The sequence below is a fragment of the Phlebotomus papatasi genome, chromosome 2 (assembly GCF_024763615.1).
Source record: "Phlebotomus papatasi isolate M1 chromosome 2, Ppap_2.1, whole genome shotgun sequence".
Taxonomy (NCBI): Eukaryota; Metazoa; Arthropoda; class Insecta; order Diptera; family Psychodidae; genus Phlebotomus; species Phlebotomus papatasi.
Window position 1 is genome coordinate 33,247,470 of NC_077223.1, and position 17,214 is coordinate 33,264,683.

The 17,214-nt window shown below is 30.1% G+C and overlaps 1 protein-coding gene across 2 annotated transcripts in view; it reads right to left on the reverse strand.

Annotated features, from left to right (window-relative positions):
* Positions 1-17,214, reverse strand: part of LOC129803546 (hexokinase type 2) — a 41,815-nt gene that overhangs the window by 1,607 nt on the left and 22,994 nt on the right. Inside the window, exons 2-7 of one of the 2 annotated variants that reach the window (XM_055850185.1) lie at positions 12,721-12,883; positions 12,464-12,648; positions 12,223-12,396; positions 8,421-8,520; positions 3,921-4,113; positions 3,518-3,857 (exon numbers count right to left, since the gene is read on the reverse strand). In XM_055850185.1, the coding sequence (XP_055706160.1) occupies positions 3,518-3,857; positions 3,921-4,113; positions 8,421-8,520; positions 12,223-12,396; positions 12,464-12,648; positions 12,721-12,883 (1,155 nt within the window). Of the gene's footprint in view, positions 1-3,517; positions 3,858-3,920; positions 4,114-8,420; positions 8,521-11,948; positions 12,049-12,222; positions 12,397-12,463; positions 12,649-12,720; positions 12,884-17,214 lie in introns of both variants that reach the window. The other variant, XM_055850186.1, reaches the window with a different exon arrangement.

Genomic DNA, 17,214 nt, shown 5'->3' on the forward strand with positions numbered 1-17,214 from the left:
TTAGATTTCTAGATAAACTACAAAACGTGATTTTTAACCGGTTTAGAACCGGTTTTTCAAAAAAACTAATAGCACAGAAGTAGATATATTTTAAAAAAAATTTATGAAGATATCTCTTTCCAAACCAGAGATATTGCGTATTACGGACGGCCGGCCGGTCGGCCTGACCCGAAATTGTCGGCTTATGATTTTCGGCATCAGTGATATTCAAAACATATACCCTGTGAATTTCAGATCGATCGGAGCACTTTGAGAAAATCCGAGGATTACAATAGGTGTGATTAGAAGGAATCACACATAAAACTTAAGTCGATCGATAACCCCTGACCCGAGCTGTAAGGGGTCAAAGTTCGAAAATTGACCGGCCTCTATCTCGAGTTCTAATTAACATTTTGAACTAAATTTTAGGTTTTTCGTTTCGTCTCGTGAGCACTTTCAGAAATTTCAAAAAGTCGCCACAAGTCTCACATAATACAACAATTCTTTGATATAGTTGAAGTTCATCAAATGACCACTAAGAGCACTCGGTTCTGATTAATCTATGAGATCAAGTTTTACGGCAAAATTATAGAGAAGATTCTGGTCTACATTAACCCTTTAAGGACGATAGGAACACCGGTGTCCCATAAAGAAAATAATTTTTCCTGACTACCTAAAGTTATTTTTTTCTTATATTTGGTACATAATTGTAAAGTAGAAGGTTGAAGGAATCTAGAATATTTTTTGCAAGTCTCTAGCTATTTGCTATGTAGTAAATATTTAAGCTCAAAAATGAAGAATTTTTGAATTCCCAAATTCATAATTGATTTTATTTATTTTTTATACTTCCAATTTCTTTTAAGCAGAACCCTTTTGGCAATAAAAACTACAATACTCATACATAATATTTTTCATTAAAGCGAAAAGTATTATTCATTGGTATTGTCGGAAAAATTACTTAAATTTTTGGGCTACTTTTGTCCCTATCGTCCATAGAAGCACAAAATACACCGATTCAGACTCTGTTGGACTTTCCAAGGTTAGATGTCAGAACTTTTACTGATTTTGCTTATGGGTTTCATTTTTATTGTTGATTTTCAGTCCGTAAAAGTGTCTCGTCGTTAAAAGGTTAAAAAAGCGTCTTTATTTACTTAAAGTAACGTGTTTAAATCGAAAATCTCACAACATAAAACCATTAATATCGTTTTTTATGATCTCAAACTCTTTTCAAAGACAACTTCCACAAAAAAAAAAATCTCCAAAAAGTCTAAAACATTTCCAAAAACGGGATTCTATTGGGTGACTATTCCAATAAAAAGAAAAGTTATTTTTCATGTTTTAAAAAAAAATAATTTAAATTCAATTTTTTGACGGATTTCGTAATCTGAAAACTTGCTTAAATCACCAATAAGAAAGAAAATGCTAAAATTTAAAGAAAATACTGAGAATTTTACCAAAATTAGAATGTAAAACGCTCTTTACGACCTCAAAAACTTCTTGCAAGACAACATTGTAGCTTCCTTTAAAAAAATCGATCAAATATGTCCCCTAAATTCTCTTAAAAGCCCATTTTAAAAATTTTGGTTTTTCTATAAATCCTTTTACATATTTGATCAATTTTTGCTTTTCATCAATTTTTATTCCTAATTAAATGATTTTGGAGTTTTTAAAAAGGTGAGAATAATTCAATGTTCTTGAAATATTTTTGATTTTATTAATTTATTATATTATTAATTGGACCTAATGATCTTACAATGTGTTATTTGTGTCTTTGAATTCGTAAAGTTTGATCTAATTGTTGATAAAATGTAGATTTGGTCCGCAAAAAGTGATTTAAATTTACTTTAAGTATAAATGTGTTTTCACATTTAGGGTAAAATGTATAATTTGGAATTAGTGTTACAAGTTGGACAATTCGCCGGTACAAGTTGGACATGGCTTTTTTCTTGATAAATACAGTACAAAATTTGTTTTGAAGCACAAGGAACCAAATTATAAAACTAAAGCATTAAAAATATACAAATAAAAATGAAGTACTAAATTTATCAAGACAAAAAGCACTGTCCAAATTGTACCATTGTCCAACTTGTACCACTGTCCAACTTGTACCACTTTACCCTACTTTACGATTGAATGAAAATTGCATTAATTTTTTGTATTAATGTTACAAGTCAACTTAAATCGTTTTTTTCGGGCCAATAATACTTTTCCTATTAATAAATGGATGTAATTCTAAATATTAGATAATTTAAAAATACAAATTACATATTTTAACTCATTTTAACGACAATAATGTAAATCGCATTAAAACTTTAATGCAAAACACTGTAAAATATTGCAATATTGTGTAAAAAATGTAAGTAAATAAAATGTTGGACATTTTCAAATGATAGTATGAGCTCCAATTTTATGGCTTTGGACACGTTGTTAAAAGCGTTCTTTTTCATGTGATCGTAATATCGATTAACAGATATATTTCATTAAAATTTCAATATATTCTGCATTAGAACGTAACGAAAAGGCGTAGTCAATTTTTAATGAAATTTTAAAATAGGTATGGAAGGACTAAATCTAAGATTTTTTTTTAAGAATAATTCATTTAATTGGTAAAATAATTTTTATTTTCTGTTATTTATTTTTGATCAATCATAAATTTTGCCCTTATTCTGAAATAAATTTTAAAACCAGTTTTTAAAAAACTGATTCGTATTTTACGGGAAAAAGCTTTTGTACTAATGCATTAAATTTCTCAATAACCAAATTTAAATAAAAAAGAACTCTTTAATAAAAAAAAATTAAATTAAAATTTCATTTCATTTCAAACATTGTTAAATTGTTTTTAACCGGAAAGCTGATTATGTAAAAGATTTATAAGTCTTTAAATACATTTAGAATCTCAAAAAAAATGTAATGTATCTGTAATGATACTCAGAAATCATCCAGAATTTTTCACTCTGAAATATACCATCTTCACTTAAGAGAACAAACTCAAATTTTGACAATTAATTTTTTTATGTAAAGGTAAAACTTAATCCTTTCCTTATCTTAAGTGGTGTTCAGACTAGAGGTTTAGCCCAGTTCCCGAAACTTTCAAATTCCTAAATAGAAATCATATTTTTCGGTTTTTGAAAATCTTATGGATCAGTTACTTTCAATATTTAATCCGAAATCAAAATTTTCCTAAAAACCTTTACCAATAACTAGTTAGAAAAGTTAAGCCATTTGGCTAAGTCTTAGGTCTGAAGCCCATATTAGATTTAGAGGTTTATGCTTAGGAAAGTTAAATATATTCAAATTTTAAATTGTTCAACAGATGAATGACCCTGAAAGTAATACTTTCCTAATTTTCTTATTTAAAATTTAAAAAAAGAATAAATAATTATTTGTTTAGTCAAATTGACGACTAATTTGTTTTATAATTTTGAAGAAATAACCATGAAGGAATATTTCCCAGGTGAAATTTTCACAGAAATTCGAGAATGAACGAAATGATAATTTTCTCTTATTTTAAGAGGAATTGTTTAAAATAAGAACTTACTGTTACAATTGGTTCTCCCATCTTATTGATGAGCGCTGCAATTCCAGCAGACACAAGATGAGCCGCCCGACGTGACACGCACTCACAGATATATCGGACATTGGCACAATCCACATCTGTTGCATGTCCCAAGCCCAATTCTTCCAGCACTTCACGGCAATTGGTAAAAACTCCAGGACTATCCGATTCAATCTCAGAAACGTACTTCGTGAAGAACTTCCATCGCTGGAACAGCAAATCTGATCCCTTGCCCTTGAACAGGTGGCCAGATTTTGTGAATTTTTGAATCACCAGTCGCGCCAATTCACCCAGATACATTCCTGAAATCATCTTCTCTTGCCTGCCAAATGAAAATTTTAATGAAGAAAATTCTAAATAGAATTTCATCATAGTATGAACTTACAATTGTTTTCCGGGATTTATGCTATTCTCATCGATCTCCCGATCAAATTCTGTGCGAACAAAATCAAGGGCTCCATTGTCTCCGAATGCACCCCATTCTGTGTTGATCAGCACGTGAGGTTTCTTATTGTTTGGCACGTCGAACAACTCAGCATTCTCAACTTTTTCCACGTAACACGCATTACTTCCCGTGCCTAAGGAAAAATGTCACATTAACATGATTTCCTCCAAGAATTTTCACCCGCCAGCGACAAGCAACACACTTCCAAACATTGAGAAGATTGACAGAGAGAGATAAAAACATTAACAAGATTCTAATTTGAGATTATTTATCAAATCAATCTCAATTAGAAAGATTTAATGACTATATTATTTGAAAAAAAAGTCATAATTTCTTACTGTAGAGAGGCTTATCAAGAGAATCATGCTCGTTAGCATTTTTCTCTCTCTAGCAAAAACACCTCGCAAAAAAATTCTTGATCGTGACATGCACATGAGAATCACGAATACCCCTAATTTATTATTTAATCCATTCCTATCTCCTCCCACTCAACAATTATTATTTGATACTTTTATCATCAACTGCTAAAAGTATGCAAAAAAAATCAGCAGCAGGAATATTTATTTAGCAAATTCACAGAGAAGGGCAATTGAAAGGCACGTCGCTAAAATAATAATTTAGAGAGAATATCTCCAACAACTATATAATTTTGCTTTGTAAGAGTACTTGAGATAAAATTATGAGAAGTAATAAAAATATCTCAAGAGCTTACTTTATTGGTTTCCCTAAAGAGAACATTTTTTCTGCAATAAAGTTGATTTGGACTTCCTAAATACGCTCTAATCAAAAACAATTTTAGGCCACGCCCCTTTTATATATAATGATTAAAAATAACATTTTTTTGTGTTAAATTAGAATATGATACAACACCTACAACATCCCCTTCACAAACCACAACTAACAGTTTAATGGTAATCGAGGTTTTAAGGGTGTATAACAAAGTGTAAAAAATAGACCACGCCCTCCATAAATAATATTCCCTACATTCCAAAGAAAAATCGTTTGGGGAAAAACTAGGGATTAAGGAACGGTTTTAGAGAATGTTTTTGTTTAAGCCGTTTATAAGGGGATCGGGAATCTTCGTTTTTTTTCCATTATGTTTTTTACACTTTTGTTTTTCCCAGTTTGTCTTTGGAATCTTTGTCTTCGGTAATTTTTGTTTTATGGAAACTTTGTCTTTGGAAATCTTGTCTTTCATACATTTTGCAAAATTTTCGTAAATTTTGTCTGTAACACATTTTGCATATAAGTATATTTTATAACTTTCCAAAAATTTCCGTTCCAAAGGACGATACTAAAAACCTCCCAAAAACAGAAAATTTCCCTTTGCCTCAACAGGCGATACAGATAACTTGCCAAAGCACAAAAAATTTCCCTTTGCCCCAACAGGCGCTCCTGATAACTTGCCAAAGCATAGAAAATTTCCCTTTGCCCCGACAGACGATACTGATAACTTCCCAAAACACATAAAAATTTCCCTTTGCCCCGAACAAACGATACTGATAACTTCCTAAAACACAGAAAAATTTCCCTTTGCCCCGACAGACGATACTGAGAACTTCCCAAAACACAGAAAATTTCCCTTTGTCCCAAAGAACGAAACCAAAAATTTCCCAAAACACAGAAAATTTCCCTTTGCCCTAAAGAACGAAACTAAAAACTTCAAAAAACACCATTATAATATCATTATTTTATTTAATAAAATATACTTGTTTAACCCTTTAACTCTTTCGCGTCATTAGGGTCATATATGACCCGGGGAAAAAACAATTTTTTTTGACTATTTACATTAATTGAAATCTATCGGTTTGTGCACGACATTATAATAGAAGGATATAAGATTCTTGGCTAATTTTCTCAAGATTCCAGATATTCAGGAAAAGAAAATATTTGAGATCAAAAATCACTAATTTCGAACTTTGTGAAATTACTTTTCTTTTTCAAAATTTTTTATATTAATTTATTTTTTGCAGCAAAAAGTTCTTTATAAACACAAAATAGAATATCCAAAGATTGTATATTGCATGTTTTGGTATAATAAACTACTCTCAATTTTCCAGAAAAGCGTGTAGAATTTTCCGGGTCATATATGACCCTATTGTCGGCAAGGGTAACAGTTTTTTTAGTCCCAAACCTATAGCGAAATGTAGTTGGGACATTGTTTTTCTTTGTGAAATGCAGGTGGGACATCTTGCTCCTGGACATTTCATCTTATATCTGATGAATTATAACATATTTTGCAATATTTTAGAATATTCTGCAAGCGTCTCATATTGTGCAATTGTATTGTGTGATAATTAATATGTATATAAGTTTATTTTTGCCAAATACCACTCAAAATATTGTGACAGAGACCGTTCAAGGGATTACAGGAGTACAGTGCACCAGGAGTACAGTGTTCATCAAGACAATCTAGTTTGCCATGGTTTTGGCCAAATTAATAACTTCAAGCAAAAAAACTTTTAGAAATCCCGTGATATAGATTTTGAAAATGGTATGTACACTTCTCTTGAGGACAACAGGGTCATATATGACCCGGGGTTTTTCCGAGTTTTCACGCAATGGAATTTTTTTTTTCCTCTCAGAACTATTATATTTGATCATAAAGCATTAGGAAAAACTCAATTTTACATGAATTCATCTGCTGAATAAAAGTGGGACGCGAAAGAGTTAAGAACGAGTGGGTCAAAAATCGGGGGTCAGAAAAAATCACTTTTTCTGACTTTTTAAAGCAAAACACCACTTTAGATGACCGTTGGAAAAATTTCTTTTTTGGGTCACCGGTGACCCAATCGTCCCTAAAGGGTTAAAATATATAAAAGACAAGATTTCCAAAGACAAAGTTTCCAAAAAACAACCGAAAAAACAAAAAATAACCGAAGACAAAGATTTCAAAAACCAACTGGGAAAAACAAAAGTGTAAAAAACAAAATTTAAAAAACAAAGAACCGCAAACCGTTTATAAGATATATCAAAAATATATGGACAAGGATCCGTTCTCGGACCACTGTTTTTTTCCCTTTATATTAATGATCTTGCCAATACCGTCGGGAATCATAAATTTCATTTCTATGCAGATGACTTGCAAATGATGATTTGTTCTCGAGATGATACAAACGTCCTTTTAATAACAATTAAATTATTTTAAACTTTAAATTTTAGTTAGTCGGAAGTATTAAATGGGGTGTGGCCTAAAATTATTTTTGGGCGGGGTGTTGTAAGTTTTCTGTTTTTAATTTTAATTTTCAATTTAAAAAAGTATTTTTTTACAGTTTAATAAGTTTAACTTCTTAGAAAAATAGTAGGTTAAGATTTAGATGTATCTATGGATCGGTTTTGACCTTTTAAATTCACTGTATCCTCGGTAGGGATTCTGTATGTAAAGTGATCAATTCACTCATATTTTGGATTGATCAATTGTGAGCCTTAAAATAAGTAGTAATCAGGGAAACAAGGAATCCTTTATCAAAGTAAGAGTATAACTCATCTGCCAACAGGAAATATCTCGTTTTTTGACTTCTGCTGAATCCTCTCTGAGTAATCGTAATTACTGCAATGTACGTTTTTTCAAACAGGATTTCCAAAATCTCCAAAATTTCTAACGGTTGAATTTTGAAAAATATTAAATGATAATTTTAAAAAATATATTTAAAGGAAATATGTTGCTTTTTAAATTTCTTGTCACACGTTCGATATTTTTATTCTTTTAAATTAAATACCTTTTCATTTTTTCTTTCCACATTTATTCTCGTTTTGCAATAATAATTTTTCTGATTTTTTTCACTTTCATCATTGACTGCCACGCAATTATAAGAGAATTGTATCCTATTTTATGTGGTTTTATTGTATAAATTGAAACTTAAAACTTAAACTTTGGGACCTCAAAGTCATAAACAGAGTGTTCTATCTACTGATCCTCTGAGACCCAAAATACGATATTCCTTTACAAAAATGTTAATAATAATTTTTTACCAGTAGATTGTCATTTCAATTACCCAGACTTGTTATTTGTTCATATTCACGTAAAACAGCTTTCGTCAAAATGAGAATGTGGTTTTTCATAGGCCAAAAAGCAATAATTTAGTGAGAAAGAACACGTGAATAAATATATTGCTGATGATTTTTTTCTTATTCGTCTCACATGCATTAATGAGATATTTTCCCAACTTATTGCCAAATATTTTGACGCAAAAAAAGATAAATATATGTTTATAAAGTAGGTTTCCTGTATCAACGGTTTTAATTATCAAGTAGCTAATTTTGTGTATAACATTTTCACAAAAAGACTAAGTTACTAATGTATTTTTTAGGTTTTTGAATAGAATCTTCAGGAAGCAAAGTATTATTTTATTTGTAAATACAGAAAACCTACTGTACATTTAATATATTTCAGCGAAACCCAGACAGCACAAATACAAAAATGTTGTAAAAGAAACATACCAACAATTAATCCAATCTTTGTATTGTGATTTTTCCATGCACAAGACATCAATGTACCCGTTGTATCATTAAGAATAGCGCACACTTCGATTTGGACATCCTACCGAGAAAAAAGATGTAGACAGGGTAAAATTTTGTAGAATTCTTTTTTAAATTGCGCAAAAAAATTGAGAAATACTGTTGATGATTTCATTGCAGTGAATTGTTTTATTGAAAAAAAAAAATGGTTATAAGTAATAAAGAAACTTCATGGAATTGTCATGCTTCTTGCCTTATCATTCAGTCTTTTATGGTTATTTGCTAATATTCTCAAGATTTTTTTTCTTCATTTCATACTTGAGATAACGAAGAAATTCTCTATACAGTACATAGTCAAGGAAATAAAAATATTTACAAAATTAAATGATGTGAAAGACAAGTGATAACAGAAAGAGTCCAAGTTGAAAAATTCCGAGAATCCATTGAAAAAAATTAAAAATTAAGAAACGATTGATTGAACTTTCGGATGATCATTAATCTGTAAATCAGTCTGTTCGACTTCATTGACCCCAAAAAACTTCAAGCAGAATGTAGACATAATCAATGGAGATAAGAAACATCGTTATGTCTCAATCGCAATCTCACAATGTACTATATGCATTTTGTAGGGTTAAAACACATTGACCGTGAAAATTATTAGATTAAGCGGTGACACACACCAAATAACTAAAAATTTATAAAGTAAATTTATAGGACTGCTATAATGTTTACTTTTCCTCAAAGGCAATTTTTGGACTTCCTTGAACTGAAAGCTTTCCAGATTCTGTCAAAATAATCTTTTATATTTAGAAATACAATAAAATTGGATAGAGTAGACAAATATCTGTCAAGGTATGTGTCTTGGCTAAACTTGATTTTTTTAGTAGTTTATTATTTTATTCTAAAATTCTTGTTTTACTCATTTATAAAAAAAATTAAAAAGCAATACAGGGAGTTCCGCTTTGAAAGAATTTTTCGGGAACGAAAAAAAGCCCACGAATTAACTCTAGTGACACAGTAAAATTGCATATCTGCAGGAGATATTTTTGGGATGAATTATGGAAACGCCGTGATGAATGCAAGATATTTTCGGCGTCAATTTTTCAGCCTATTTTCACCGCCAACGGTTCATAAGAAATGTATTTCAAATTTATTAAATTTTCAAAAATTATTTTATACATGAGCTCTCAATAGTCGGCAATTCATATCAAATTCTTTCAATCCGTTTTCTCTCAAGCCGGAACTCCCTGTATGTCTCAATTTAAGAGAGACCAATAATTAAAATTATCTTCATATAAAGCCGCTACAAACTTTTTCTTTAAAGTTCCCAGATTTTAAAAATGCAAGAAAGATAAACGGGAAAATTTAACCTTCACAGTAAAAAAATGTGTAAAATTTTACTACTATAATAGTGCAAAATAGACCATTTTAGTTGTTTAATTTAAAAATGTTTAAAAAATGCACAATAATTTGGTAATTTATTGTCACGTGATTGAAAATTACAACTATTATAATTGGAAAATTTTCCAACAACGTTGTTTAATTTGAAAATGTGTAAAATTTTAACACTATAATAGTGTGAAATCGGGTAAATTAATTATTTAATTGCGATCTGTGAAAATTTCTCTCTATTATAGTCATAAAAAATTTCAACAATGTTTTGTAATTAAAAACTTTTGAAAAATTCTAAACATTAATACTATTATAGTATGATTATAGTTTTTCACATTATTATAGTGTGAAAAAATACACCATTTTATAGTATTTTTTGTTACATGATCATAAATTAACACTATTATAGTTTTATCATAATTTTTCACACTATTATAGTGCGAAGCCTTGTGTATTTCAACCAAAGTTTTTGAATTTTTAAACAAAAGTTGTTGAATTTTCAGACAAAAATTGTTGAATTTTTAAACAAAAGTTGTGTAAAAATTGTTGAATTTCCAATTAAGACATATACTTCAGTCGAGATGCTTTTCATTGGGTAAAAGTGATATAGAATATCAAATATTTATATGCATAATAAGTATATCGTGAAGATCCGAGCATCAGATGTAATTATGTCGCATTAGAGAGGATCCAGAGTACAGGAAAAAAACATTACAAATGTATAAAAAGGCAAAAAAAACTAAAAAAAACTAAAATAAATCAAATGAAATGAAAATTCAACAATTTTTGCGTTTATGCACAAAAATTCAACAACTCCAAATTTAATAACTTGAAATTCAACAACTATAAATTAATCAATTTTAAATTAAACATTTTTTCCAAATTTAACACTATAATAGTGTTAATAGTATAATAGTGTTAATTTTTTTTACTGTATTCTTTTTAAAATATGTATACCTTATACGTGTTATCATAATTTTTAAATACTTTTTTTTTCAAAATGTATGCATTAATGATTATTTCCAAAATAATTTAAATCCGCCTAATATAAATACTGTCACCGTTTGAGGATTTTCAAAAGAATTTTTCGTTTAGAATTGTTTCATAAAATAGAAATTTATGGGCGATTTCTTTTCGTCTATTAAATTTTTTTAATTTTTATTATATTGGGACAAAATTTGGTATATACTTTTTTTAAGAACATGAAAAAAAGTTAGTAGGTTGGTTTATTTCACAAATATTTCTAGAGAAGGATAATGGTGTTACTTTACTGTTCTCAAGTGCTTCTGCGTTATCAACTTTTCTTTGCGTTGATTCCTGTCTCCTGTCACGACTGTAAGGTGGTTTTAGTACACAGTGAAGACTGGAAAAAGTAGGGACTAGAACCAACACAGTGAAAAGTCGATAATGCAGGAGCAATTGAGAACAGTAAAGTGCTAAAAAACATGTTCATTTTTCATTGGAATATCACCATTATGCTCTAATTGTTGAATACCATTTTCATATTATTAAGGAAATGACATTATGGAGAAAACTGTTCAAGTTCAAGTGACCACGATCCGAAACTAGGAAATCAGTTTTTCACCATAATTTCACATCTTCAAAGAACTGGCATTTTCTAGAGTACCAGAAATGTAATTTTCCAAAATATGAACATAAAGAAACACTTATAACCTCTTTTATATGTTAATTCTCTCTAAATAAAAACATGAAAGGGTTTTACACAGTGAAGCAATATCTTAGCTTCTTCCGTTAATTTTTTATGGCACAATGGACTGTGTCTTAGCTAACCATAATGAATATGGCATAAACTTTCTGCGCTCATTATTTTATCAAATCTTCATTTGATTTTCGTATTATTAATTAATTTAACAAACAAAAATATTTTTAAAATTACTAAAAAGAATTGTAAAAATATTTAATAATGCAGATGGTAAAACTAGTCAATGTATTTCAACCCTTTTTCCCCTTTTTTCTTAAAGATGCAGTGACATCCAAATAAAAAGTCAAGCTTTTGTTGTATACAGCCAATTTTAAACTAAATTAATTTTCTCGAGATTGTTTTTAATAAAATAAATTTCAAATAAGTAAAACTTGCAATAAACGATCTTTTCTTACCCACAATCACACCAATATTGCAATTGTGATTTCTGTGGGCGCATGACATTAATGTTCCAGTTGAATCATTGAGTAATCCCATCACCAATATTTCAACATCCTAATTCACGAAACAATTGAAATAAAAGAAATACAAAAAATATATATAAATTGAGCAAGAAAACAAAAGAAAAGTAGATAAAAACAAAATTTAAATAATAAAACTGAAACACAAAAAAAATCTGCAATGAAACTTCAAAAGAATTGAATAAAATTTTGTGGTCAAAGAACTCACCCCACGTCTTGCAATAGCATCCTTCAGCAATTGAACAACATCTTCACCTACAACACCTTCACAATCGAAGCCTTTTGTCCACCTCACGAGCATACCTTTTGTCAGTCCAAGTTGTGTGAGTGGGAAGGAGAATGTGAAGCCCAAGGGAAGTCGCTCTTTATAAACTTCATGTTCCTGCAAAAAAATACCCAAAATTTAATATCAATTGTGAAGGACCTCTCCCACATTATGATGGTCTAACCTTCATAAAATTGGCCAAACACTCAGCAATGTGATCAAAAAGTTGCTTTCCCGTGCCAATCATAATATTCTTGGGAATAGCATAGATTTTGGACAACATTTCAAAATCATTTTCACCCTTAAGATGAATCAGAAGAACTCTGAAATTTGTCCCACCCAAGTCAAGTGCCAGGAATTCGCCCGTTTCTTGTGAAAATACAAAGTCAAAATTAGCAATTACTGCTTCTAAAATTCATTTATTTTTATTTTACAAAATACCTTTTCCATTTGGCAAATCCTGAACATAGGTGACGAAACATTTAATATCAGCTTCTGCATGTGTTTCTTTCTTCAGACCTCTGTTGATTTCCGCAAGAATTCTGGTCATAAATGTCTTGGTCTTTTCATCTGTGAGTTCCAGTTCTTCACATTGTTGTTTAATCTGAAAGTTAGGATAAGGTAATATAAATAAAATAATCAAAACAAACTTCAAGGCAATTTTTTATGATACAATTTGTGGTATAAATATTATAAAAATGTCAGCTATAATTTATTATGAAGATTTTGATAACAAAATTGTTTTTATAAAACCATTCTTAAATCATTTCATATTGTTAGAAAATCTGATATGGTTTCTTAATAAAATTCATAAATTTGCTAATAAAATGTCTGTAAATTTTTTCAGCGACTTCAGTCTTGTTTAATCTTTTCAGAACTGCATGGTAATTTTCAGGAACGTTTACGCTTCTTGCAAGACTGTAATTTCCAATAAAACCAGTAGGGGGAAATGGGGTACGTTTAAATTGGGGTACTTTTGAAACAGGGCTTTTTTCTCTTTTAAATGAAAATGGACTTAAACATCAGTGAGAAAAAAAGAGGGTGCGATTAACTTTTTTTCTTTTCTTTACACCTAAAAAGGGTAATATTTACACCGTTTTCGGATCAATACTGCAGGATAAAATTAACATTTCCGGAATGTTATTTTAACTTTTTCGGATTTCTCTCAGTGTATATTTGCGGAAAAGCTCTCCAAAAATTCTGCAATGTAGTTCTAACATACGCAAAGTGATCATGGGTATTCCCTTATATATGCTTGTTACCAAAGGTTGGTAAAAATTCCATAATTATCTGTGCTATTTCTTTATTTTTCCAAATCTGCAGAAAAGTGTCCTCTAGAATACACATTTCAAAAAATGTCTAATTTATTTCGTGTCTCTTATTGGATTCCTTGACTATTGAGGATAAAATAGCTGAATCGGCGATTTCATAGGTCTCTCTTCTTGTAGTAACGTGCTAATGTCAAAATGTAAAAAACGCAGTACAACTTTGTGCTACTAGTTTTTTTCGATAATTTGCCCCTATATAATCGATATTGTTCTAATTTCATTATTTAGTAATATCTGGGACTCAAATCTTTCAAATAAGAAAAATTTGACCCCCTCCAACCCCCCTGACCTGAAATATTGGTCATAAGACAATAAATTTTGCGACTTCTTATAATTATTTAAACTTTAAAGACTTTATTTATTTTGATCCATTCTAGTTGTCAGAATTTGATCGTTTGTGATGAAAATTACAGGCCTTATGAAAATATACAAGTCTTGGGAGCTTTACAACTTTGAACGACCACCGACAGGGGCACTATAATCGCAACACTTTAATTTACGAAATTTCGAAATCGAATATTTCGAAATATACGTTTTCAATTGCGACGAAATTTTGGTATGTTGTAGCTAAGGCTGAGACCTTTCAAATGGTGGGTCACAGTAGCCTCTCGATGTTACTTGAGTCGACTTATAAAAAGTACTATAAACACTATAAACAATATAATAAATTGAATTAAATTAAAAGGGAAATGAAAATAAAACTTCTTATGTGTACTGGTTAATCGTGGATACTTATAGAGTGATGATTTGAAGCAAAAATTGTAAGATTGGACAATTCAAGACCAATTTTTCCGCTAAAAAGAGGGTGGCACAAAGTTGCACAACTTTCATTTACAGTTTTTGGCACATACAAGAAATTTTCTTCCTAGTCCAAAGATACCTGGATTTTTTCTACCATGGGGATATATTATAGAGATGTGTAGTTATGTTTAGCAAAAATCTCATTCAAATATCTCAACTAATTTGGAAAATATTCAAGAAAAACATGAAAAAGTGGCACAAAGTTGTATAATTTCACGGTATGCATGTAATAACTTTTGCAGTGTTTAAATTTTATTTTATTTTTTTTCTCTTTTCCAAAGAAAACTTGTTGAGTATCCTATCCCACCACGGTCTGTCATTTGACCGAGCGCGCTACGAAAAATGATCAAAAACGCTAGGTAGGTTTAGTGCTAACTTCTCTAATTTCTAATTTCTAATTTCTAATCACTGCAATTTCATAAAAACTTGAGGATTCCGGAAACTGATTTAAGCCTCTAGTCTGAAGTCCACTTTACAGAACAGAGTTTAAAACTGTGAGACGATTCAATACAAAAATGAGGGAAGTGGAGTACCTTTAAAATAGGGATTTTTTCTAATTTTTTAAATGAAACTGAACCTTATCGTGGTATAACTTATCTTCACAAACTAATTGTGCAGCTAAATTGCATTATGAGAAGGCTGTTTCATTTAAAACGTTTAAAACTAACAAATGAAAATCTATTTCAAAGGTATATCACAATTCTCAGGTACCTCACTTCCCCCTATTATATATATATATTTTTTTTTAAATAATAGTCAGAAAGAGAATTCTATTTCTTATGGCATGAAATAAACACTATTATCTATCTATCTATCTAATTCTTATTGGTCTTTTAATTTCGCTAAGTCGTTTTCTTAACGATTTTAAGGCCTGTAAATAACTGTATACAGACCGCAAGGTTAGGTGAGAGAGCTGAAAGCCTGATTAGTTTTAGAGTTTAACAGCTAAACATTTAACGGAAAAACTTTATTAAGTTGTTAAGATTGCCATAAAAAATAAGTTAAGGCCAGGGATATCAGGTACATAATTTTCTCTACATTTACCTTTATACTTTAATATAATATTGATATTTAGCCTCAACTAATTGATTAAAAGCTATAAAATGAGATTAGGGTTATCGTTTGGTATAAGCCGGACAGACTGAAAGCGGATTAATAAAAGCGGTTTCAACACAAAAAAAAAACATATGTAATTGAGCTCTTTTTTTAAGTTTTCGCCTTTCAAATTTACCCCATACAAACGATTTAGGGTCAATTTCAAGAAAAACTTAAATTAATTATAGGGGAAGGCTTTCAAGCTTGGTTTCGCACATACTATGGTTTCGAACGCTTAATATTTCTTCCCATACTTAATACGAGCTATTAAAATATATTGCTTGTAAGTCAGACTTATTAGAGGAATATGGGAAATAAATGTGAAGTCTTCGAAGCCAGAGTGTGTGCGAATTCTGAAAGTTTTCCCCTATATTGTTCCAGAAAACAACTTGATTTATTTTGTTTCGTTTTTTTCAAATAAAGAGAAGCGTTTGCATGTTACATTTTTTTCTTTTTCCTATAACAAAGATTTTAAATCTATTAACAACAAGGAGCAGGTGGTCCGGCTTCGAACAACAAATGATGTTTAATAACATTTCTTTCCGAGATATCCGTAGTTGAGCAATAGAACAACATTTGCTTGGTACATATTTTTGATTCCAGGTTGAGTTCACATTCACAAGTTGTTGTGTATAATGTGTTCCAAACACTTCTGGAATATTTTTGGATTGATTGTAAACATAAATAATAAACACTTTTGTATTTAATTTCATTTAATCTCTCCGTATTTGATTTCCTGCCACTCTCGAAAACCTCTTGGCTATTGCTGATGAATAAAAGACTAACCAAATGTGTCAATAAAGCTATTGAATACAGCTAATCTTTGCAATTTTATCTGCAATATAAACATTTAGTTATTAAACCAAATGTCAATTCATCTGCACTTATTTCATATCTTTCTTCTGTATCAAGTATCAATAAATTTTCAAATCTTAAAAAAAACTTTATCAAGTGTTTTAATTAGAAAATCTGAGGAAGATGGTAAACTAAGCTTTGATAAAGTTTAATCCCAATTAAATATATTGTTATCTTAATGATGCCAATACATTTCTAGGAAAATATCGATATAGGAAAATGTTTCTTATTGTTTTTCTCACATCATTTTTTAAGAAATTGTGATAAGAAAATATATGATCTACGTCGTACACCTTCTCTCAGTCCAATAATTTGCCTTAGATAAAATTGTTTGGGGGCACGTAATAAAGGTAAACGCCTCTCTAGGACACAAGGTGAAAAAGAAGGCAAACACAGCAAGATATTCATTAAACAAATAAAAATGCACCGTCAAAATTCCACTTTTCATGATATCGTCGATGATAATAAATTTGCCACATTTTTTTATCGCTTGGGTGAAATAGAAGGTATTTTTGTCAGCCACTATCTTATCACTTATGTGCTAAAAATGATTGTGAAAGAATTTTCCATCTCAATTGAGTAAATCATCCCAATTTATTGGATATGGCAAAAAAATTATTTAGAACGGAATTACTTGGTTGTAAAGATGATAGGGCACCAGTGATGAATTGGGAATACACAATAATGTGTCACAAAATTCAATGCTAAAGGTTATAAGTGTTGCAATTCAGGGTTTTTTTCCTTGCTCCACTTCACAAAAATTCCAATTTATCGGCATTTTATGTGCTCTACACGTCTACGCATTCGCAATTATGGAAAACTTTTCTCGGATAATTAAACGCTCTTGAACTTAATC